At 36.9% G+C, this 24,454-nt stretch overlaps 1 protein-coding gene across 6 annotated transcripts in view; it reads left to right on the forward strand.

Moving 5' to 3' along the window:
* Window positions 1–24,454, forward strand: part of LOC131075948 (alpha-mannosidase) — a 318,620-nt gene that overhangs the window by 251,232 nt on the left and 42,934 nt on the right. For all 6 annotated transcript variants that reach the window (XM_058012933.2, XM_058012930.2, XM_058012932.2 and 3 more), the window contains 2 exons: window positions 3,473–3,585; window positions 3,716–3,800. In XM_058012933.2, the coding sequence (XP_057868916.2) occupies window positions 3,473–3,585; window positions 3,716–3,800 (198 nt within the window). The remainder of the gene's footprint in view (window positions 1–3,472; window positions 3,586–3,715; window positions 3,801–24,454) is intronic.

A 24,454-nucleotide genomic window follows, 5' to 3' on the forward strand; every position in this document is an offset into this window, starting at 1 on the left:
ATTTAATTCTAGGAATTCAGTTTTAAAAACTGAAACTGTTTTATTGTAAAACTGCCTATGGGTCCTGCGCAAGATATTTTGTGGACAGTTATGTCCAACTGCCGAATTGACCGAATTAAAGCCAAATAGTGGTAGGTAGTTGAGATTGTGGTTGAATGGATGACTGAGAGTTTAATAGGCATGGGTTAAGGCTACTAGTTTTTGGAAGGCAGATCAGGACCCCTGGATGCAGTCCATCCTAGCCTTCAATTCAGTATTGTAAAATCTATAAAAGGCAGAAGCCTTTTTTTTGTAAAGAGTTAGACTCTAGATAGGATTTTGGGAGTCAGATAGTTAGATTTTAGAGTTAGAATAGATTAGATTTTAAGCAGAGCATAGAGATGTTGCAGAAATTGTTGTAATGGCAACTAAAGCAAATATATGAACATTGAAATATGGTGTTTGTTGTCTTTGTTTTAGTTTGTTTGCATGGTTTCTTTCAGCTAGTTAAATTTTAGAGTGCAGGGATTTTAATGGTGAAGTGTAGAGGGGTATCTAATGCATTTCTGGTTCATACCATTGGTGGCCTACTGATTGTAGGTCACCGTGCATGGTTAGTCTGAACCCAAACTGTGCTTAGTTCAACTGCAGGTGTTCGTCATAGGCTGCGCCAAAATTGAGTGCCTAAATGAGTGTCTTCGGTCTGAAAATCCTTGATCCCTTGGAGCTTGCACCATTTTTATCTAGTTGTGAGGGTATCTCTGGTGAAACAAGAACTGGTTTATCGAAATCTGTCTACCCACTACATCAGTTGTTATCATCTTTGTTCTTAGGCTTCCTAAACTCTTCTCTTTTGATTTTATTACGTAGTTCGAGAATCGTAGCAAACCAACTTGTTGCAAACGTAAGACCCCTTGTGTTTACAGCAAAACACATCAAACTACTAAGCTATCCTGCAGTCAAGACCTGACAATCGAAACATTAAGGTCATCCCCATTGATCAAATTCACACAACATTAGGGATTTCCTTATCTCAAGAGAGGATAGGATACTTAGCATTCTATTCTGTGTTGGCCGGAGAGAGTCGTAGCAATGCGATTTTAGCCACGTCAACAATATGCATTAGATAATCCAAAGCCAATTGATATTCAGATCCTTTATCTTTGAGGACTCATTTTATCACCTCACTAGTATTCATTTGTTTTGGTGTTTTTCCACTAACAATATCCATAGGTCTATTTTGATCAACATGAGTTGTAGTTTGACTTGCCACTAATAAAGTCTCTTCCTTCCTTAACAATTATCTTCTCCATGGGAAAGTTCTCCCCCTCAATAAGAAATTATGTTGGGGTGTAGGCTACCACCAATAATGCACCTTTGAACTAATGTTTTCGCACATAAATGTTACGAAAAGAAAAAACCAATTGTGACAGTGTTTTCCTGGTTTAACTTTGACAATCAAATGGCCATCATTTTTGTCAATTTCTAAGTACTGGTGGCATTCAAGACACCATCAAATTTGATTTTATTAAAAAATCTGTAGAATTTTTTTGTTCAGCCTTATGCTGCAACTTTCCTTTTCAGCCTCGGTTATTGACAGATCAGTGTTGTTTTGCACTTAGGGAAGAGAGAATATTAGAAGGTAATGGAAATAAGAGAAACAAAAACTTTAGCATGGAGTTTTTGATGGGGAGACGGGGGACAGATTTCAAGGAACGGGGGACCAAGGGCTAAAATTTTGGGATGGCAATGGAGTGGCGGTGGGGGGGGTGGTTCTGATATAAAATCAGAGGTGAATTGATCTTCAAGGAAAAATTTGCAATTATAACATCTCTATGAATGCCCCATGAAAGGCCATCAAGTTTTCACAAAGTTAAAGGTTGCAATCAATGTGTATTGGCGTGTGCCATATAGAAAGCAACTTGGTGGGATCCTCAATAGAGGTGGTGGAGGTGGCAAAAGTGATGGCGTTGAGGGGGGACATTTCCTCCAAGTCCCCAAATCTCGGAAACGTCCCCTACAGGGGATGTGCAATTTTCTTGGGAGGATGTGTACCCATGGAACACTGAACCTAGAAAGACTATATCAACCAAAATTATATCTTGTATGGTTTATGTTGGTCTTTCCATTTTTTCTTATACCCCTGAGCTTCTATATGACATTTCAACACTGATAATAGAAATGCACACAGGCGACTTTAAAAATCTACACAATTACCTACATGTAACAACTTTATCCAATGTGGTTCCAATCCCATGTCATAGCTTTGTCTTCACACTCTGCACTTTAAATACTTCGTCTACATGCATTGGTGTTACTACAACTAGAATTTGCAGCTGCAAATTGAGCCTTCTATAGCTCTCACATAGTTTCACCTAATCTAATACCACATGATGGAAGCATGTCGACATTCCAGAATATCTTATTCATCAAATGTGAGGCATTTATACAATAAGTTGATCCTATTTTATACAAATCTTGTGGACTTGATAATTACTTGGTATGTTGGGTTTTTAGCTCTTTTGTACATGCATACACTTCAAATTGTGCAAAATATATAATTAAAAATGTCAGGTGATGATTTTTAAGTTTATATGGTAGTATAGTTCACAACGGTAATCATAGAAAAATTATCCAGAGTGAAGAGTTTGATTGTAATTTGGGTAGACTTCAAAGGTCTAGCCATTCTAGATTTGCATAAATAGTAACTAAATGTATTTGAGTGTTCTTTGACTTGAAGAAGAGTGCCACAGCCACAAGGTTTTCACATCTGCATTCTTAATTCATTGTATCATCCTGCAAAATTACCTCTACTGTTGATTCCAAGGAGCTAAACTTTTTATTTCCTTTTGATGAGGCTTCATAAAAAACTAGTGGCATGGCTCTACAACAAACTCATTTTGTTGCACATAAAAGGAAGGCCCTAAGCTTCTTTTTAAACAAAATTTGCAACCCACCCCTTTTGCATTACAAATAAACAAGCAAATCATATCCTAAATGAGCAAAAACTATTGCCGAATAGTATGTGTAACTAATGATATTTATGCTTGTGATTTGCATTGACCAAGTTTGGCTTACCCCTAATATTAAAAGCCCTATGTGTATAAAACACCAAGAAAATATCCCAAAGCAGTTTTCATGACCATATTTAGGCCCTTAGTTGATAATTAGTCTATATTTCACAGAAATCCTTAATTCTTTGCTTGTAACAATTGTTTTCACAAGTTTAGGTTTGTGCTTGAATGTTTCCTTCTTGTTTCCAATTCTGTATGTGGTAGAGATGACCACCTATAGGCAACCTTACCTAAATAGTAAGTTAATGATACTAGTTATGCTAGTCCACACTGTTACTCATGTTTGGTAATTACCACTTGGTAATTTTTGTTTAATAAGTGCAATGATCTGTTGAAAACCTCCTATTTTGTTTCTTCTGTGATTGGGGTATTAACTATCCTGGATAAATAGCCTAAGTTAATATTTTGATCATCATCAGATAAATTCTGGAATATACACTACTGACAATGAGACTGAGCTTTCAGTCTTGGTTGATCGTCCAGTTGGAGGTTCAAGCATTCAAGATGGACAATTGGAATTAATGCTTCACAGGTTCCTATTCTAGCTTTTTGCAATTATACCTTAATAATTGTGGTTTTCATTACATAATTTTCTCTTCCTTAAGCTATATGGCTCTTTTTCAAGTCTAGTGGATCAATGAATTTTCTTGTTTTCTTGCTAGGCGGTGCTTGAATGATGATTTAAGAGGTGTTGATGAAGCATTAAATGAAACTGTTTGTGTACAAGACAACTGCAAGGGACTTACTGTATGTGGAACAATTTTCATTGAGAAAAACAATATTATAATGTTGTTATGTAATGTCCTACCCGGTTTACTATAATTTTTGCACTTCTTCCCTTTTACTTTTCACAAATTCATTGCTATGGAATTATGTCAAACAGTTTGTATGCTTCCTTAGATAAAGCTTTCCTTTGCAAATTTTGATATATTGAGTTTGTGAATGTTTCATTATATGATGACGAAGACCTTAATTGTGTATAAATTAACAACATACATTCATTGGAAGGAAAGATCATGAATTTCTGAGGAAGAATTCTGATTCTGTTAAACTGAAGACAAAACCAACAAGTTCTGATCTTATTTATAATCTTGAGAAGCTAGTAACAATAAGGGTAAGTCTGAGAACAAATCTGATATAAATCTGAGTACAGAACATCTAATTCTGCTGGTCTGAAGTTGTTCCAATCACTATATACATGACTGACGAAGAGATATGTCCCATTTAGCATCATATGTTAGGCATCCAGCTGAGTATAGGAGTGCATAAGTAATTCTATAGGAGAAGGCTTTCACCAATCTACCTTCAATATTCTGCACCCTGTAAGTAAAGACTCCAATGTCACATGACCTCTAAGATTAAAAATCCCACATCATCCAAACTTCAACAGCAGTAAGGTATAATTTTCTCCACCAATCAACCAGCATCAAACAAATTATTGTCCACGTTCAGATTTGAAAGTCTTTCTGCTGATATAGAAGAGTGTCAATCAATAGTAAGGGACCAAGAGAGCTACCGTTAATCCATTTCCATGTTTCTTTCCATGTCAACTCTTCCATTATGTATCTTGATTAAGAAATTTGTGATATTGTGAAGCCTTGTCTCCTCAAAGATCTCATTCAGACTGTCCACCTGCGAAATGTTTCCAAACTGTATGCAAATATCCTCATACACTACACAATCAAGATGAGGTGTCGTTCAGTTTTAACCACCACTTTGCTACAGAAAATGCAGATTCATTCTTCCCAATCTTCCTTGGGGACCGTCCATCTACCCGTCTGGCATCTGACATGATGGGACCCAGTCCTCAGCCGAGCAACTAAAATCCTTGCTTCTCCCTTAATTGTGGCTTTTAAATAAGCTTTCTCATCATGTTCCCACAAGGAATTGAACTCTTTGATATAATGTGCTTTTCTTTTGACCAATTTGCTTTGTCCCAGAGTTTCGTGACTCACGACGAGTCACGCGAGTCAGCGGACCGGGTGACCCCTGCCGGGTCACGGTGACCCTGACCCAGGCTCGGACGGGTCAGGGGGCGTGACTCACATGACTCGCCGAGTCAGCGGGTCATGACTCGCTGTGATGAAGATGATGTGAGCTTTCTCAAAACTTCTAGTTCCATGATAGGATTAAATTAATTTCCTGGTTGTCGATGTTATATGCATATAGTTGAAATCTGTAAGAATGACTTTCATTATAAAAGGCTTAACATTTAACATGACTGTTGGAGATCTTTCTGCAATGTCTGATTGTAATCATGCTTCTTTACTAGCATATTTAGTTTTAGCAGAAGCAATGGATTATTAATCTATTACCTTAACGTGAATGGTGCCTTTTTTCTATTGATCATATGGTTTCTCTTAATGGTTCATCAGCTATGTACCAAAAACATCCCCCTTTAAATGTTTATGAAGTACACACATTTATGGTTCTGTTTCAGAGTTCTATTTTACTGGAATGAAGTAAGAGTCAACATTGGAGATGGTTATACTTGACAGTGAAATGGGTGCCAATATATTATTATCATCATTTAGACATTTTGAACTTTCCTGGTGAGTAAAGCTGAAGGTAAGTTTCAGTCAAAGGAAGCACCGTCCAAATCAAGTAACTTGATCTGATATGTAGATTTTGCTCTGGGATGCTAAGGCTTTTCACTTATGGGGTCTACTGTTTCTAGTTCTGTGAGGTTACTCAGGGATCAAGAATATATTAATTTTCATTATCAGTCCATTTTGTGTTATTTTACCATCAGATATGGATTTAAAAGTTCAGTGATTGCTATGAGTTTCCAGTCATATTTTATGCTGCAGAATGTTGGTGTGCTAGCAGTACTAGTTGGTTTAGTGCAGGGTGGAATAGAATTTTTAACATAGATATATTGAAACTGTAATTGGTTAGCATGGCCCCACCCTTGTTGGTTGGAGGGAATTGTAGCTACTCTGCAGGAATATAGTAGGTATTAAATGAGGGCACTTGAACTTCGATGCACAGAGCATGCTTATGCCCGATTCATGCAACTTAGGCTTAATAATTTCTTGGCTTTGTTGGAACACTTGCTTTATTTTGTTGTTTCTAATAGCTAGTATGTGATGATTGAAATTTTTATTATAAAAACCAAAAGTTAAGGTCTTGTTCTGGGTTGAGTCAAGAAACCTTCAACTACAATTTACATTTCTATGCATGTGATGGATGTATGTTTATGTATGTGATCAAATTAGCTTCTATTTGATGATGTTATAGTGTCTTTAAGCTTAATTCAATAATGGGTGTATGAAACAAGTTTTAAATCGTTAAAAATCTCTAAATTTCAAGGGTTTTCTTATTTTGCTGAGTCATTGCCGATTCCAAGCCGAGTCAGCCTTGCCAAGCCAGAGCCGAGTCCAAGTCTGGGAACTTTGCTTTGTCCACATGGCAATCCTGAATTTTTTTAGCACATGCTTTTTTATCTCTTCATTGGTATTAGGACATTCCCAAGAGGTTGTTGGTAGTTTTTGACAGTTTGCATTCTTAACCAGCCGGCAAGCACTAGATATACTTTGATTATTGTATCGGGAAACATTCATGATTGTATAGAGATTACACTCTGGTAATAAAAGCACACATCTTTCTGCCATGTTATTGTGTGCATTGTTGTTATTTGGTATTATTGTATGATGTTTTTGTATCTTGTTACATTTGCATAATCAATAGTCCCTTTCGGGAGTAAACATTTGGCATCTTTGCCAGATTGGAACTTGGAGATCAATATGACAATACGCAGTTCAGCATTGTAATGGGCCAACCATTTGAACAAGTATTGGTATCGAAAACCAACAAAGAGGAAGACACACCAAAAGATCAACTATCGCAAAATCTGGTAAACTTGTGGGACGTTTTTGTCAATCAATGTGTTCAAAGGGAAGCTCTCAAGTGGGAGGTCCTTGAGAGCGTCATCTGTGATAAACTAAAAGTGAACAATGCTATCTTCGATCTTCTTAGATGACTTCCAAGGCTATTGGCACATAACTTCCTAGACCTACAAGACCATTGAGAGGAAACGAACCAAGAGTAGCGTTGGCAACAAATACTAAAATGGTACGAGGAAAGGAACTGGAGGGAGGAAGAGGACCATGATATAAGCCACTATCAAACCTCTAACAATTCCAGCAATTAATGCCCCTATGGCCAAACAAGGAAAAGAGACATACGGTAAATAGTCGTGAAGAGGGAGAGGGACTGGTGAAACTCATAGATGAAAAAATCTGCAAAAATCTTTCAACTCCCAATTTTTCACAAGTCATTGATGGCCATGATTTAATTTGCAAAAAACTCTTGGGTGAGTTTTTTGAAAAAAATCAAGGAGATTTATTGGAAAAAATCGCAAAGTATCAAGAGAAAAACTCAAATAACTTTGCAATAATGATTTGTTCGGTATTCTTTTAAAGGTTGCACTTATTTTTGGGTATATGATATGTATTTAACTCAAAATTTGATTTATATATGATGGAAATCAATAATATCCTCTACAAATTCAGTGTCTATGTGTGTTTTTCAATAATATTTTAAGAATTATATATTTCAAATGTTCGACAAGTTTGTCGATTTTTTCCTAATTCTTTTTCGAGTCTCGAGTTTTCAAAAATTTTGGGCCAAAAGAGTTATTGCCCAGTAAGAGTTTTTCATCTTTGGTGAGAATATCTCTCCGGATCAGAGAACAAAGTCAATGACAATGGCGATTGCGGGGAATCATCGAAGAATCACAGAGTCCACCAAGGAGTAGAAGTCGAAGTCGAAGTGTCAGCCAAAGCTTGTAACAACAAACAGAAATTAGAAAACCATATAATTATGACACGAGACTAAATGCACATGGATAAACCCTTGTGAGATAAAAATTCACCATCAAAGAGATTATCAAATATTTAATAATCTTCAATATAATATACTTATTTAGCACACAATACTAGTTTGAGTCATGTTTTACTACAATTGAAAACTCTATTAGTAGCTTTTTGTACTCAGATGATAAATCAAGAGACTTCATTCATACAACTTATGCTAGGATTTTGGTGGAGTTGGACACTACAAAAGATCTTCATGAAAAAAATATTTTTAACATTAATGTTATCTTAGTTGGACATAGCCTTTGGATTATGAAGGATGAATTTTTAGGTGTAGGAGATGTTACAAAACTGGGCATGTTCCAACATATTGTTCAATGGTTAAGATAGCCTAATTGGGAGGCCTCTTGTTGGAGCGGAGATACCCCCAAACATTATATAGTAGAAAATTCTCCCAAAGGAGAGGCCTCCTCCTCTTCTCTTCCTAAGATGGATTCTAAGTTAAAGTGGAGAAAGTTGATGTGCACTGTCAAGAATTGAAGGAAAATCAATCTTGGCCTTTGCTAAATGGATCTAGGAACTTGATCCATAGCAACGGTTGTTTAATGTCCCACCCCACGTGGAATACTGTAACTGCCACTGAACAACCTGCTTGTTTGTTTTTAGATTAAAAATACTATATTTCTTTTTGAAGGTGGTCTTTCAGAATTAGACAAAATTGCAGAAGATATGTTTTTAAGAGTTTGCATTTTTGAAGAAACAAATATGAGCTCATACAAATATTGCATACATCTAGTACTAAATAGAATAATGACATTTGTAACTCTGAAAATACTTTCAGATTTAATTTAAAGTGTGAATTTTACAATACCCCATAGCTTAGTATTTCAAATGACTTTGCAAGTCTATTTAGGCATACCTGATTCGCTGTCCTATGAAACTTGAGGTTGGATGAATTAGAAAGGGGTTTCCCAAGTCTGATTTGTAAGCAGTCAGCTAACCAAGTCACTCAGAAAATCTGATTTACAGCAGATCTAAACAAGTCCAGTTACTTTCCAAGATAACCCAATAGTTAGGTTTGATTCCTTGATGGTGCTTTCAATTATTCCCTCTGTAGGCGACCTCCAAGGGTCTATTTCAGTTCCAGAACAGCTCAAGGAAGGTGCATCCTGTCAAGCAAGCTGCACACTCCGAATTTCACCTTAAAGCTTTCCAAGAACTCTGCTTCCAACTAATGCAAACTGTCCTAAACTGTTGGTAATGGATTTGGCTTGCATAAACAACTCAAAATCTAGAAATGAGTGATGTTCTTTGTTACAAACCAACCCAAAAGGGGTTGGCCTAGCACACAAGCTGCTCCCTCAGCAAATATGTCATAAACGCTCCAAAGCCTACCCAAATTGATGTAGTCTTCAACCAATCTGCTGATATGAGTAAGACTTGTTATCCCAATACTGAAAACGCTTAGTAATGCCTCTCCTTAGCTTCAAACAAGCCAAGAAAGGGGCACTAGCAAACACCTCACTCAACAACAGCAGCAAAAATACTGTCCAAAACTGTTATAAACTAGAATCTGCTGGAGATGCAAGGAAAGTGCTCACCTACACTCCAAACAAGATGAAATATGGGCCAGCCTCTCATGCAAGCAGCTCCTTTAGATTCAACCAGCAACTAATCTTCCAAAGTGATTTCTATGTAATCCAACTGGGATCCTTGAAGCAGAATCCCCCTTGCACACCCTTGGTTGGTCTTTCACAACTGCAAGTGTGTTTACCTATGGAGGTTTTCGTTTCCACAAGCAGCTCTAACCGCTAGGGTTCAGCCACACTACTCTTAGGAGACAAGAAAGAGAAATAATCCAACATAACATTTTGCCTCCAAGTTTGCCTTTTAATAGATCTCCAAAGCTACACCCTAATTAGGACTGAAACCCTAACACCTCAAAAAGGTTTTATGAATATATTAGTTAATGATTACTTTTTCTTCATAGCAATTCTTCCACTTAGGAGTACTCCTTTTATGTTATATGTTTTTTCACTTAAACCAACTTTTTATCTCTCTCTTCCTTTTTCACTCGCTCTCTAGGAATAAGAACTTAGGAAAGGTGAAACTTTATAATATAAATGTGTTTAAGTGACCCAAGGGGAAATTATTAAGTTCTCTGCATCAACTTTAATACCTCTCTTAATTTTCTCTTTTCTCTCTCCTCGTGGATACCTGGCAAGGAAGCACCTCACTCTCTCTCTAGGATTTGTCACTTTCGGACGATGTTTAACGTAGTTTCAAGCTGGCACCCTGAAGGTGCCACAATCAAGAATTGGCTCAATCCCAAAATACTCTGAACTAGTGCCTGAATCCCGAGGAAAACACCATCATAAATGTCCTCTAGCCATCTCATTAGTCTACAAGGTGATGCAGGAGCATCCCTGGTTCTTGGCAATCTTGCATCAACCAAAAACATTTTCTTTCAGTTTTTTTTTCTGTTTAGTTTAGTTTGTAGTTTCAGCATTTCATTCTGCGTTTCTTGGCATTTGCTCCCTGGATCTTGTACAGCTGGATTTTGTTTGTGGACGTGTTCATCTACCTTATCGTAAGTTTGCGGGATGTTTGGATTCTTTTTTGGCAAGTTATTGCTTTCGGAATCTAAGATAGTTTTCTGGCTTAGAACACCAGAATTGCTTGGACCTATTTTGCGATTGGTGAATCTTGCGGATCATTTGCGTAGCTTGTGGAGCTTCAATTCGTTGTCTCCAACATTCCTTGGTGTGTGGTTGACTTTCCCTTGGGTTGGCACTTCATTCTATGGATTTTCCGAAAGGATCTCTTTGGCGAAGGCCGACTGGGTGGTTTTACACATTTCATCTTGTTCATCGGCTATTGTTTCATCTTGTGCCGACGCGGATCACTCTTGATCATATAAATCAATGTAATTGAGCATTAGCAATCATTGATCAGAACATAGAAGATAAATCTTGAGGTTAGGAGGTCCGTACTTGACCGATACTATATTTGAACATGTATGTAATCAAGCCTCTGAGCCAAATCTAGTGAGCTTGCATTGTGCCAACAGATTGTAATTGATTTTCATGATAGTGTAAACTCTGTTCTTCATTGCCTCCATCACATTGTGTCGCTTCTGTTGTGTTAACTCTTGTTGCATGGTCTAGACTATTCTCTTTGAGGACTCTCCCACCATGATTGCATCAAGTGGTATCAGAGCGAGATTTCGTTTCAGAGATTGCATTGTCTTGTAAGATTTTGTTGTAGGGTGGTGGATTGAAGATCTGGCCTGCAACTGTAGAGGACTGGCATAAAGATGGCCCGAAGAGGAAATGCTACAGGTGTTGGAGCGCGTGGAAATGTTGAGAGGAATTGCAGCCCGATTAGAAGTTGTTGAAACGGCCCAGAGAAGAGGTTGACATGTTGAAGATGTGAGTGATGGTGAAGAAGAAGAGGTAGCGGGAGAAGAAGGAGCATGTTGTCCTCATTTTTGTTTTCAAAAATGAAGGACCATTACATGAAATTTTTGTGAAAAAATGAAAACATTTACTCTGTGGCACACTTCCCGAGGCATAATTTATACTAATCCTTGGATTGGCTTAATCCTCAGTCCATCCTCGAACTACGTTTCGAATTTCGTCTCATTCTGGATTCGTTTGCTATGTCTTTCCTTCAATTTCGGGTTTTTTCTCCCTAACTGCAAGTGGAGAATTTTCCTTGAACTGCAAGTTTTAATGATTTCCATTGTTTTGGTCTTTGTAGGGAAATTTTTAGCTTATTACATGTGCACTTTATTGAATAATAAAAACTTGTAATTTGCTTTTTATTTTCCCTTTGTTGTTTTTTGGCTTTTTCAATTAAAATAGGGATTTTTTGGTTAAGTTACAAGTAAACTTGTAATTCTTTCCAAAAACCCCTACTTTAATGGTTTTTACATGTAATAGGGATTTTAAACCCCTATTACATGTGTGCAAGTGATTTAAAACTTGTTGTAGGGATTTTATTTCCCCTTTGCAAGTGATTTTAAACTTGCATATCTCTCTCAAAAACCCGATTTTGCCTTGTAAAAAGAAAAAGTGACATTTTAAACTTGCTATTTGGTCTAAAAAACCCAATTTTGCTTATAAAGTGCATTGTTGACAATTTTAAACTTGCTATTTGGTCAAAAAATCCTGATTTTTGCCTTATAGTTGAAAAAGTGAAATTTTAAACTTGTTATTTCCTCCAAAAAACCCGATTTTCATTGTTTCATGCAATTCGAATTTGCTATTTGTTCCCAAAAACCTGATTTGCAAGGAAAAAACGTTTTTTGAGGATTTTTAGCAAATTTTTGTGGAGAATTTTTTGGAAGAGGAAGGCGTTTAAGATTCCTTCCTATTTTCATGCATTGGTAGACACCTTTCACGCCATTTGGAGGTTAAAGTTGCTGGTTTCTTGGTTTATGACAGCAAACACGTTTTTACCAAAAACCTCATTTTTCTCCATTAAAGATGCCACGAATCAGCAATCTTACGAATCGTTTTGGCTTGGTATGCTAAGGCATTGAGGGTAGAAGGAGATTCAAACATCTTTCACACCATTTCTCTTGCATTTGCTGCCACGTTTTCAGTTTTAGGCATTTTTGCAAAAACATGGTTAGGGTTTGGCATTTTGGATTGTCTCTATTTATTGGATTGTCTTCTTCAACACAAAGATTGATCATCTTTTGGAGAGGCATTTTCAGTTTTAACCAAGGTATGATTTTTCTTCTTTTCTTGTTTCATTTTCTTGTTTTCTTGTTTTCTTAGTTTTCCTTTCTAGTTGTAATTCTATAAATATGTTGTTCTTCCCCCTAAAATCGGTTTTGTGAGAAAGATTTTCCCCTTGATATGCAATTTTTGAATTGCAATGTTCTTCCCCATTTTCCCTCTTTACTTGTATTCGGGAATTTAAATCCTGATTACAAGTTGGCTGGAAATCTTTGTTCTTCCCTTACGGTTAAAGAATTTAACCATTTTTTGTTAAAATTCCAAGTTGAAAAGATGTGAAATACCCTTCCTTTAAAAATCGGGTTTTAAAAACTGGATTACATGTTGAAAAGTTCTTCCCATTTTCATGAAAATGACATTCCTGGATTTTCCCATTTTTATCCATTCATGTCACCCATATCCGTACTTTCCATTTTCGTCATTTTCTGCAAGTCTAATTCTCATTTTTCATCCATTTCTCTATTGGCAAATTTACAAGTGTACTTGCATTCGGGTTTTAAAAATCCAATTGCATGTATGCACTTTGCAACTTGTATACTTGCAAAAACTTCCCCAAGATCCGAAATTGGTCAAAGTCAAGATTTTCCCATTTCCATTTATTTCCCCTCTTTCTCTCACAAAATCGTGAAGTTCAAGAGTCAAAGTTTTTCCCATTTGAATAAGGAAGAAAGTTATTTGCAGCTGAATATGATGTTGCCTTACACTTTTAAGTCTTCATCACAGTATTCCAGATTTTTCAATCAATGTCAGATTTGTCGTCATCTCCAATTCCAAAAAAGATGAAGTACAAATATGACAAGTATCAGAACGAAGTTGCACCTTCCCAAGTTTCTTCCCCTTTGGATCGTATCAAAGACACGGAAATAGGGTATGTGGATATGTCAGAGTTTGTTAAGAGGGTGGAAGATCCACAAGATAATAATATGCAGCGGCTGTTGGACAGCCATATCCGTCATGCGTCTTCTTTCCCGGTGGCTGCCCTAGAACCTGAATTTGTTCTCGCTTGCGTTCATCACTTTGACAAGGAGACAAGAATCATCAAAAATGATGATGGCGAAGCAATAATCTGCCTTGATGCAGACACAATTGAGATCACTTTCCTGCAAAACAGATTGTTAGAATACAACAAATATATATATATATAACTAATCTAACTTGCAATTTAACTTTAAGGTACTTAATTAACACTAATCACAATTCTTATCTAATAAAAAGGATATGAATGCCATACGGAGATATGTCCTTCAGCGGCTATGAAGCTCGCCTTCTCGGAACCCATCTTGGTTCCAAGCCATCCAGGAAATCGAAGATGAATTCGATTCCTGTCTTGGATGTAATTTCTTACACCCAAGCCATCCAGGAAATCAAAGGTTACTTCGATTCCTGTCTTGGATGTAACTACTTACACCCAAGCCATCTAGGAAATCGAAGGTTAATTCGATTCCTGTCTTGAGTGTAATTTCTTACACCCAAGCCATCCAGGAAATCGAAGGTTAATTCGATTCCTGTCTTGGGTATAAGAAATTACACCCAAGCCATCCAAGGAAGACCGTATCTCAATTCCTTGCCTTGGATGATGCATCTCATCATCCAAGTCCTCAGAGGGGACCGGCCGGATCCGTCTCTTCTTGGATGAACTTAGTCAACCAAGCCATATATATGCATATAGATACTCAATATATATACTGCCCTAGGGATTATCATAATCCCTCCTTTAGACTGAGGGAGTTTCCCCCTATAGCCTCCATCATGTAATCACATTTATAATACATTTTTGCATTTTATTACTATTTTTCATTCCACATTCCACATTTATATATTCTTGATTTACATGTATTTCCTAACATATATTCATAAAAATGTTCATTATCCAATATTCACATTTATTTCTTAACATATATTCCTAATTTCCTACTATTCATTGATATGTATTAATTACTTATGTTCATACATATTCATTAACATCTAAGAACCTTACATTAACATATGTATTCAGATGTTCATTATTTATATTCATTAATATATATATTAAACTATTCATTAAATTCATTAATATATATATATTAAAATATTATTACTTATATCTATTTACACCTACATTCTGTAACATCTCTTACCATACTAAACAATTAATCTTGTTCTGATTCATTTATAAATCATTTACGTATTTATTAATTACTAGTTATATCTGGTCTGCCACAATAAAGAAATTAAATGACTGTCATACGTATTGCAGTCTACCTAAATCTTATTATTAAATTCTGCATAATATCATTTCAAACTTCATATAACAGCATACGTATTAAGCCCCTCTCCTCCTTAGAGCAATCCGAACTGGATTATAAAGAAGAAAATACAAATTCCCAAAACTGAAAGGTTAGCATCCGTTGGTAGCAATGAGACACTACCCTTCATTATCGCACTTCTTCATGATTATTAATTACATTAATGACCAATGCTAGCTGTTGTATACAGATCACACCTTTTCATTATCATGCTAATTGTTTAAGCCTTCTTACTAAATCAATATTTTTAATCAATATTAGTAATTTTCTTCTTATTGTGTTGTAATTGACTTTGAGTAATGTTGATAGCAATCTCCTTAATTAATATTTAAATCGATCATCAGATAGTCACTAACCCCTAACGGACATGTGTGGTTGTGTCGGAAACTTCTTACATATAATTCCTTCTATTGTTAAGACAATTCAGATTGGAGTAATCCAAGTTGTTGTTCGATAAGGGAGACCGCGTAGTCTACATATCCATCAATATGTGCTCCTCATTAGTCGTTTTTATATTCAATTTGTTGTGTTTTCTTGTAGCATACGATAGTCGTTGTTCATATTGTAAGGGATGTCGATCACTTCATAATCCACGTGGATTACCTTTGCTAATGTAGTCTCCTTTAATATAAACATATGAGTCGTCGTCCCAGGTTGAGGAAGTCGGCAACTTCATTATTATCTTTCAGAAGTAAATTGTATTCTTCCAAATGATCAATCGCTGCCATAACATGATTATAATAATACTTCATGAGTCGTCGTTTTCTTCTTATTGATTTGTTACATTAGGGTGATCCCTATCGGCTATATTAGTCATTGCCTTGACCAGGTTGATTCCTTAACATTTCAATATTAGTAGTTCTTCAAGCATTAGACATTGTTCTATAATCTATATATAAATATTTATTTTAATAATAAATATTTTATATTGTAGATGAAGATATAAACATCGCTGAATATTTCAAGAATATTATTAGTAATAAATATTAATAGATATTAATTAAATAATATATTTAAAAAATAAATAAATTCCAAATAGAAATTCGTTGTTATTATTATATTAATTAATACTAATAATTACTTCATTTAGGATGTATATAGTGATCAAGGAGGGGACATGACAGACAGCCATATCCATCATGCATCTTCTTTCCCGGTGGCTGCCCTAGAACCTGAATTTGTTCTCGCTTGCGTTCATCATTTTGACAAGGAGACAAGAATCATCAAAAATGATGATGGCGAAGCAATAATCCGCCTTGATGCAGACACAATTGAGAAGGTTTTCAAAATACCTCCCGCACCTGTTTACATGGAAATCTCGAAAGAAAGTGCAGCTGAGTATTACGTGAAGAGAGAAAAAGATTGTAAACGAAATATCAACAAGTGGATCCAAGAGCCACGAGCCTCCTTCTCAAGATGGGCTAAGTTGTACCGCTGTGATTTCAAATGGGAGATAGGAGACACCATAACCCTTCTCAGCAGGATAATGGGCCTTGAAGATTCTAATGTTTTTGAGCCCTGGATGTACCAATTCATCATGTTCATAAGGCAGTCTCATCATATATCATGGGGAGAAGTCATCAGCGATGCCTTGTGTGAACAACTTGCAGCAGTCCCTTCCACCATGACTTTCTACATGAACTCATATTTGGTATACTTGCCAGCATCACTTTAGACACTTTCCAGGTCTTTCTACTAAGGGTGATCGCTCGCTTATACCAGTTTGGGAATATTATTGTTGTCCTCATTTTTGTTTCCAAAAATGAAGAACCATTACATAAAAATTTTGTGAAAAAAGAAAAAAAAAATTACTCTATTGCACGCTTATCGAGGTAGACTTTCGACTAATCCTTGGACTAGCTTAATCCTTAGTCCATCTTCAAATTACGTTTCGAATTTCATCGCATTTTGGGTTCGTTTGCTATGTCTTTCCTTCAATTTCAAGTTTTTAAATCCCGACTGCAAGTGGAGAATTTTCCTTTAACTGCAAGCTTTAATGATTTCCATTGTTTTGGCCTTTGTAGGGAAATTTTTAGCTTATTACATGTGCACTTTATTTAAAAATGAAAACTTGTAATTTGTTTTAAATTTCCCCTTTATTGTTTTCATTGTTTTTGGGCTTTTTGGGCTTTTTTAATTAAAATAGGGATTTTTTTTTGGTTAAGTTACAAGTAAACTTGTAGTTCTTTCCAAAAACCCCTACTTTAATGGTTTCTACATGTAAAAGGGATTTTAAACCCCTATTACATGTGTGCAAGTGATTTATAACTTGTTATAGGGGTTTTATTTCCCCTTTACAAGTGATTTTAAACTTGCATCTCTCTCCAAAAATCCCGATTTTGCCTTGTAAATCAAAAAGTGACAATTTAAAACTTGCACTTTGTCTCCAAAAACCTGATTTTTCTTATAAAGTGCATTTTTGACATTTTAAACTTGCAATTTGTTCCAAAAAACCCGATTTTGGCTTTGTTGAGGAAAAAGTGAAAATTAGAACTTGTTATATCTTCTAAAAAACTCGATTTTCACAAGTTCGTGCAAATTCGAACTTGCTATTTGTCTCCAATAACCCGATTTGCAAGAAAAACATTTTTGTTGAACATTTCAAAGCGATTTTTGTGGAGAATTTGTTGGAGGAGGAAGGCGTTTAGGATTCCTTCCTATTTTCATGCATGATTGGACACCTTTCACGCCACATGGAGATTGTGATTATTGGTTTTTAGCTTTATAACAGCAACCACGTTTTTTGCCATTTGGAATGCCACGAATCTTCAATCTTATGAATCGTTTTGGCTTGGAGTGATAAGGCATTGAGGGTTGAAGGAAGTTCAAACATTTTTCATGCCATTTCTCATGCATTTGCTGCCACATTTTTCAGTTTTGGGCATTTTTGCAAAAACGTGGCTAGGGTTTGGCAGTTTTTATTGTCTCTATTTATTGGATTGTCTTCTTCAACACAAAGATTGATTGCATTTTTGGAGAAGCATTTTCAGTTTCATTCAAGGTATGTTTTCCTTTCTTTCTTGTTTCCTTTTATTATTTTCTTCTTTTCTTAGTTTTCCTTTCTAGTTGCATTTTTGTAAATATGTTGTTCTTCCCCCAAAAATCGGTTTTGTGAAAGAAATTTTCCCCTTGGTATGCAATTTTTGAACTGCATTGTTTTTCCCCATTTTCCCTCCTTCCTTGTATTCAGAATTTTAAATCCCGATTACAAGTTGGCTGCAAATTTTTGTTCCTCCCTTACGGTTAATGAATTTAACCATTTATGGTTGAAATTCCAAGTTGAAACGATGTGAAATACCCCCCCTTTCAAAATCAGGTTTTAAGAACCAGATTACATGTTGAAAAGTTCTTCCCATTTTCATGAAAATGACATTCCCAGATTTTCCCATTTCTATCCATTCATGTTTCTCATATCCGTACTTTCCATTTCCGTCATTTTCCGCAAGTCAAATTCTCATTTTCCATCCATTTCTCCATTTGCAAATTTATAAGTGTACTTGCATTCGGGTTTTAAAACCTCGATTACATGTATGTTCTTTCCAACTTGTATACTTGCAAAAATTTCCCCAAGATCCGAAATGGGTCAAAGTCAAGATTTTCCCAATAGTATGATCAGTTGCCTTCGAGACCCAACAAACTGCATTTCAGAAGAGTCCAAGATGCATTCTTTGGATATTTCATGTGTCAGTTTGACAGAACTCTGAGGAACAAAAGAGTATCAGATGAGGCATGAGAAAGGGTGTGCGAATATGGATGTTTGTTTCTACAGTTCCCCACCTTCACCTATATGAGGATCGGATGCTATAGTGGTCAACCATATATACTTCCTAGATACCCAACTGTCAGGCTCATTCTTATGGAGTTGGGCAGACAGATCATGGTTGTCCACACTCATCAGTCTGCTAGACACAAGGTTGGAATGGGGATCTCTACAACAAACCCATTGAAAATTGGCCAATATTCTCTTGTCACATCCGTAAAAGCTAAGGCCATGGAGACTGAAATGCAGGAAATTAAACTCAAAAGGTTTAAACCTAGAGTTGATTTTGATTACAGGGGTATGAAGGAGAAGATCAAAAAATCCTTTGTGCACGTGCATCACATTGAGGATATCTGGATAGATCTCCGCACAGAGGCCGAAGTTCTGAAGATGGATTACTGCAGGCTCACTGTTGAACAAATTGTTGATTTGAACTTGGTAGACATCCCACAAGGGATGATTGACGATGGACACGTACTTGATCCTGAGTATATTTCACGAAGGGTTGAGGAAGCTCCACTTCCTTTGATTCAATGGTCACACAAAGAGTGTGTATCCATCCTTGAGAGATTTCAGCCTATCTTGGCTAACAGCAACACATCGCTGAAAAGTAATGTTGTTAGACTCATAAAAATCAAGGTTGGAAAAGAAGATGATTCTACGGGGCCTCTTGGAGGTAAGTCTGAGATTCAGGTTGACAACAAGGAAGGTGCATCATCTTCGGGCACATGGATCAAGTTGCGGGTTAGTAGGGCTGTAGTGCTTCCTCCTGAGGAGACGACAGTTCATGGGAAAGAAAAATCACGATTTCATGTTCAAGTGGTTGATCTAGATAATCCAAAAGAAGGGCAGCAATCTGATGATGCTCCTAAGTCTCCAGTTTTAGACTCTCCTCATGAGATCATTCCTCTAGTTTCCATTGAGATGTCTCTTTCTCCTCCTAATTTGCTTGTTGATGAATCTCCTCAGAATGCTATTCCCATTTCAGCATACAAGCCACCTCCTGATCATCAACAAAAGAGTGTGTTGGAAGTTCTTGAGGATATTCCTACTTGCATCCAGTTGTTAGAAATTGATAATTCCACTTCTGATTTCGAAGAGTTTATGAGGCAATCTACATGCCCATTGGTAACTGAGCAAACTGTGGTCACTGTCCGAACAAATATTCCTCCCAGGATGACCATGGTGATTCAAACAGAAACTGCTTCTCCTTTGCCTACACCTGCTACTGAAGGGGAATTGATGACTTTACCCCCATGGCTTAGCTCTTTTACTCCAAAAAGGAAGAAGCAAGAAATCTCACCTGATGCCTTTGATTATCAGCAACTAAAACAGTCCAGATCCAAGGTTGCTAAGAAGGCCAAGACTATCTCCAGAGTAACTGTTGACAGCAACAAGATGAAGGTAGCTGAAATTGTAGAAACCATTGCAGATAAGTCACTTGAAGAAATGTCAGCTGCTGATTATAAGGTTACAAGGATAGAGTTGGGCAAACAAACGCATGAAGTCATTAAACATGATGCTCAATTTTCTGTAGCTTCACTGGTACAAAGGTGTGATGAACTTCTAGCAAAGAAAGACAAGCTAGAAGAGGAAAACCGACAATTTATGGCAGCTGTTCATAAAATCACAAAACCTGGTGCTGAAGGGAGTAACTCCATATGTTCTTCTGGTTCCCAAGAATCAATTCGTGGAGTGGAAAGGGATGCTCGGAAGGTACAAGCACTGGATTCTTGGGTTGATCAACTTCACGATCTATGTGCACAGGTAATGAAAGACATTTTTCAGATGATGTCTAAGTTAAAAACCATTGAGGAGAAACTGGATCAGACTTTTGATACTTTCAAAAAGAATCTGGAAAGTGTTGAAGAAAGTTTGACAATCTGGCGTACCATGCCCTAACAACAGCTAGGTGTTTTACAGGAGCATGCCATCATCTCTTCCAGGGTCATGTACTTGGAATTTGAAGAGCCTCTGGAAAACAAGGCCCTTGTTTTTAAATCTCTCATTGAGGAGATCGGTGATGCAAAGAGATTCCGGGGTGAAGTTTTCCGATATATTGTCTCACATTGTGAAAGGGCTTCTTGCAACATATTAAGTCGGGATGGAGAACTGATTCCAGAAGAAGAAGTTCTTGCTGATTTGCAGATGAGGATTCATAATGAATGGAGGAGCCAACAATTCTCGGTCACTTCAATTCAAATGTTGATGAAACACCAAGTCTTTTTGCATGAAATCCAGTCCATCCTGGATAAAAACAACTTTGTACTCCTCTGGTGTCATGACACTATTGTGAAGACCATGGTTATTGCCAAAAACACCCATGAACCGAATCCCGATGAACTACAAATGAGCATCCAAAAGTTTAAAGGATTCGTGTCTTCACGTGTTGCAATGTAAGTGTTTTTTCAACACTTAGTTGTATTTTTCCACTTTTGTAATCTTTAGTTGTAATTTTGTTTTGACAAATTACATGTAAAAGTATTTTTTGTAAAAAGCAAGTTAACACATTACTTGCACTTTTGTAATTACATGTAAGGCAACTACAAGTTGTGTTCAATTAGGACTGTAGTTGGAATAAGTCTTAGTTAGTTATTGAATAAGTCTTGGTGGTTGAAAGAATCTCTCAAGATTAGTTAGGATCCTCCCACCTTTTCTCATGACTCCTCTCCTATATATACTTGAGGGGGTCTATTGTAATTTTTATCTTTTTGAAAAACAAGCAAAAACTCTACCAAATTTATAGCAAAGAAGTCTTTGAGCTTTCATGTGTAAATTCAAGAATTGAAAGGAATAGAAGGAAATTGCTCAAGCTTTGGGTCTTTGTGCTACATTCTTGAGTTAGTGTTCTATATTATCTTTCTTGCAAGTGTTTCTTAAAGAACTTAATCGATTATGATTTGCAGTCTTTGTGCTGCAAGTATTTGAGGTTAATATAGATTAAAATAAGTTTTCTGTTGAGAGAAGCCATAAGTCTTTGTGCTTTCACTTGTTCTTAAGAGAATTTAGGAGCAAATTTTGTGAGAAATAGTTGCGAGTCTTTGAGCTTATACTACTTCCCATTGTTTTATGTAAAAAAGAATAAGAAATTCCAATCTTTGAGCTGTTATAACTTGTCCTTTATAGCATTAGTATAGAAAAGGGTAGATAAGACTTCACATAATCAAGTCTTTGAGCTTTATATTGCTATCCCGTCCCGAAGGAAGTGACGGAAGTCTTTGCACTTTTAGGAAACTTCATTTCCTTTCTCTCATTTCATTTTGAAAGTGGTTACTATTGTTTATATCAAATCGCTATCCTTTTTTGTGAAGAGAAAATGATATTGTCTTTCTTGAAAGAAGAAGAAAGATTGTCATCCCATCCTATTTTATTTTCAAAGTTGTAGTTAGATAGGGGGAGCCTTCCCTTAATTAGGAGAGTTTTACTCACACACTGTGGTTGAAACCACAATTTTGTATATTTCCCCAAGTGTACAAAATTTTCAACCAACAATTATGATCAATTGCCTTTGAGACCCAGCAGACTGCATTTCAGAAGAGTCCAAGATGCATTCTTCGGTTACTTCATGTGTTAGTTTGACAGAACTCTAAGGAACAAAAGGGTATCAGATGAGGCATGAGAAAGGGTGAGCGAGTATGGATGTTTGTTTCTACAGTCCCCCACCTTCACCTATATGAGAATTGGATGCTATAGTGGTCAGCCATATATGCTTCCTAGATACCCAACTAATAGGATCATTCTTATGGAGTTGGGAAGATAGATCATGGCTGTCCACACTCATCAGTCGGCTAGACGCAAGGTTGGAATGGGGATCTCTACAACAAACCCATTAAAAATTGGCCGGTATTCTCTTGTCACATCCGTTAAAGCTAAGGCCATGGAAACTGAAATGTAGGAAATTAAGCTCAAAAGGTTTAAACCTAGAGCTGATTTTGATTACCGGGGTATGAAGGAGAAGATCAAGAAATCCTTTGTGCACGTGCATCACATTGAAGACATCTAGGTAGATCTCCGCACAGAGGTCGAGGTTCTAAAGATGGATTACTACAAGCTCCTTGTTGAGTGTTGATTTGAACTTGGTGGATATCCCACAAGGGATTATTAAGGATGGGCACGTACTTGATCCTGAATATATTTCACGAAGGGTTGAGGAAGCTCCACTTCCTTTGATCCAATGGTCACACAAAGAGTGCATATCCATTCTTGAAAGATTTCAGCCTATCTTGGCTAACACCAACGCATGGCTGAAAAATAATGATGTTAGACTCATAAAAATCAAGATTGGAAAAGAAGATGATTCTATAGGGCCCCTTGGATGAAAGTCTGACATTCAGGTTGACAACAAGGAACATGCATCATCTTCGGGCACAAGGATCAAGTTGCGAGTTAGTCGGGCAGTAGTGCTTCCTCCTAAAGAGACGACAGTTCATGGAAAGGAAAAATCACGATTTTATGTTCAGGTGGTTGATCTAGATAATCCAGAAGAAGGGCAGCAATTTGATGATGCTCCTAAGTCTCCAATTTCAGACTCGCCTCATGAGATTCTTCCCCCAGTTTCCATTGAGACGCCCCTTTCTCCTTCTGATTGCTTGTGGATGAATCTCCTCATAATGCCATTCCCATTTCAGCATACGAGCCACCTCCTAATCATCAACAAGAGTGTGTTGGAAGTTCCTGAGGATATTCCTACTTGTATCCAGTTGTCAGAAATTGATACTTCCACTTATGATTTTGAAGAGTTTATGAAGCAATCTACATGCCCATTGGTAACTAAGCAAACTGTGGTCGCTGTCCAAACAATATTCCTCCCAGGATGACCACGGCGATTCAAACAGAAACTGCTTCTCCTTTGCCTACACCTGCTACTGAAGGGGAGTTGATGACTTTACCTCCATGGCTTAGCTCTTTTACTCCAAAAAGGAAGAAGCAAGAAATCTCACCTAATGCCTTTGATTATCAGCAACTAAAATAGTCTAGATCCAAGGTTGCTAAGAAGGCCAAGACTATCTCCAGAGTAACTGTTGACAGTAACAAGATGAAGGTAGCTGAAATTGTTGAACCCATTGCAGATAAACCACTTGAAGAAATGTCAGTTGCTAATTATAAGGTTACAAGGATAGAATTGGGTAAACAAATGCATGAGGTGATTAAACATGATGCTCAGTTTTTCGTAGCTTCGCTGGTACAACGATGTGATGAACTTCTAGCAAAGAAAGACAAGCTAGAAGAGGAAAACCAACAACTTATGGCAGATGTTCATAAAATCACAAAACCTGCTACTGAAGGGAGTAACTCCATAAGTTCTTCCGGTTCCCAAGAATCAATTCGTGGAGTGGAAAGGGCTACTCAGAAGGTACAGGCATTGGATTTCTGGGTTGATCAGCTTCATGATATATGTGCACAAGTGATGAAAGACATTTTCCAGATGATGTCTAAGTTGCAAACCATTGAGGAGAAACTGGATTAGATTTTCCAGATGATGTGTAAGTTGGAAACCATTGAGGAGAAACTGGATCAGACTTTCGATACTTTCAAAAAGAATTTGGAAAGTGTTGAAGAGAGTTTGACGATTTGGCGTACCATGCCCCAACAACAGTTGAGTGTTTTACAGGAGCATGCCATCATCTCTTCCAGGGTCATGTACTTGGAATTTGAAGAGCTTCTGGAAAACAAGGCCCTTGTTCTTAAATCCCTCATTGAGGAGATCGGTGATGCAATGAGATTCCGGAGTGAAGTTTTTCGAGATATTGTCTCACATTGTGAAAGGGCCTCTTGCAACATATTAAGTCAG

This window comes from Cryptomeria japonica, chromosome 9, assembly GCF_030272615.1.
Source record: "Cryptomeria japonica chromosome 9, Sugi_1.0, whole genome shotgun sequence".
Lineage (NCBI taxonomy): Eukaryota > Viridiplantae > Streptophyta > Pinopsida > Cupressales > Cupressaceae > Cryptomeria > Cryptomeria japonica.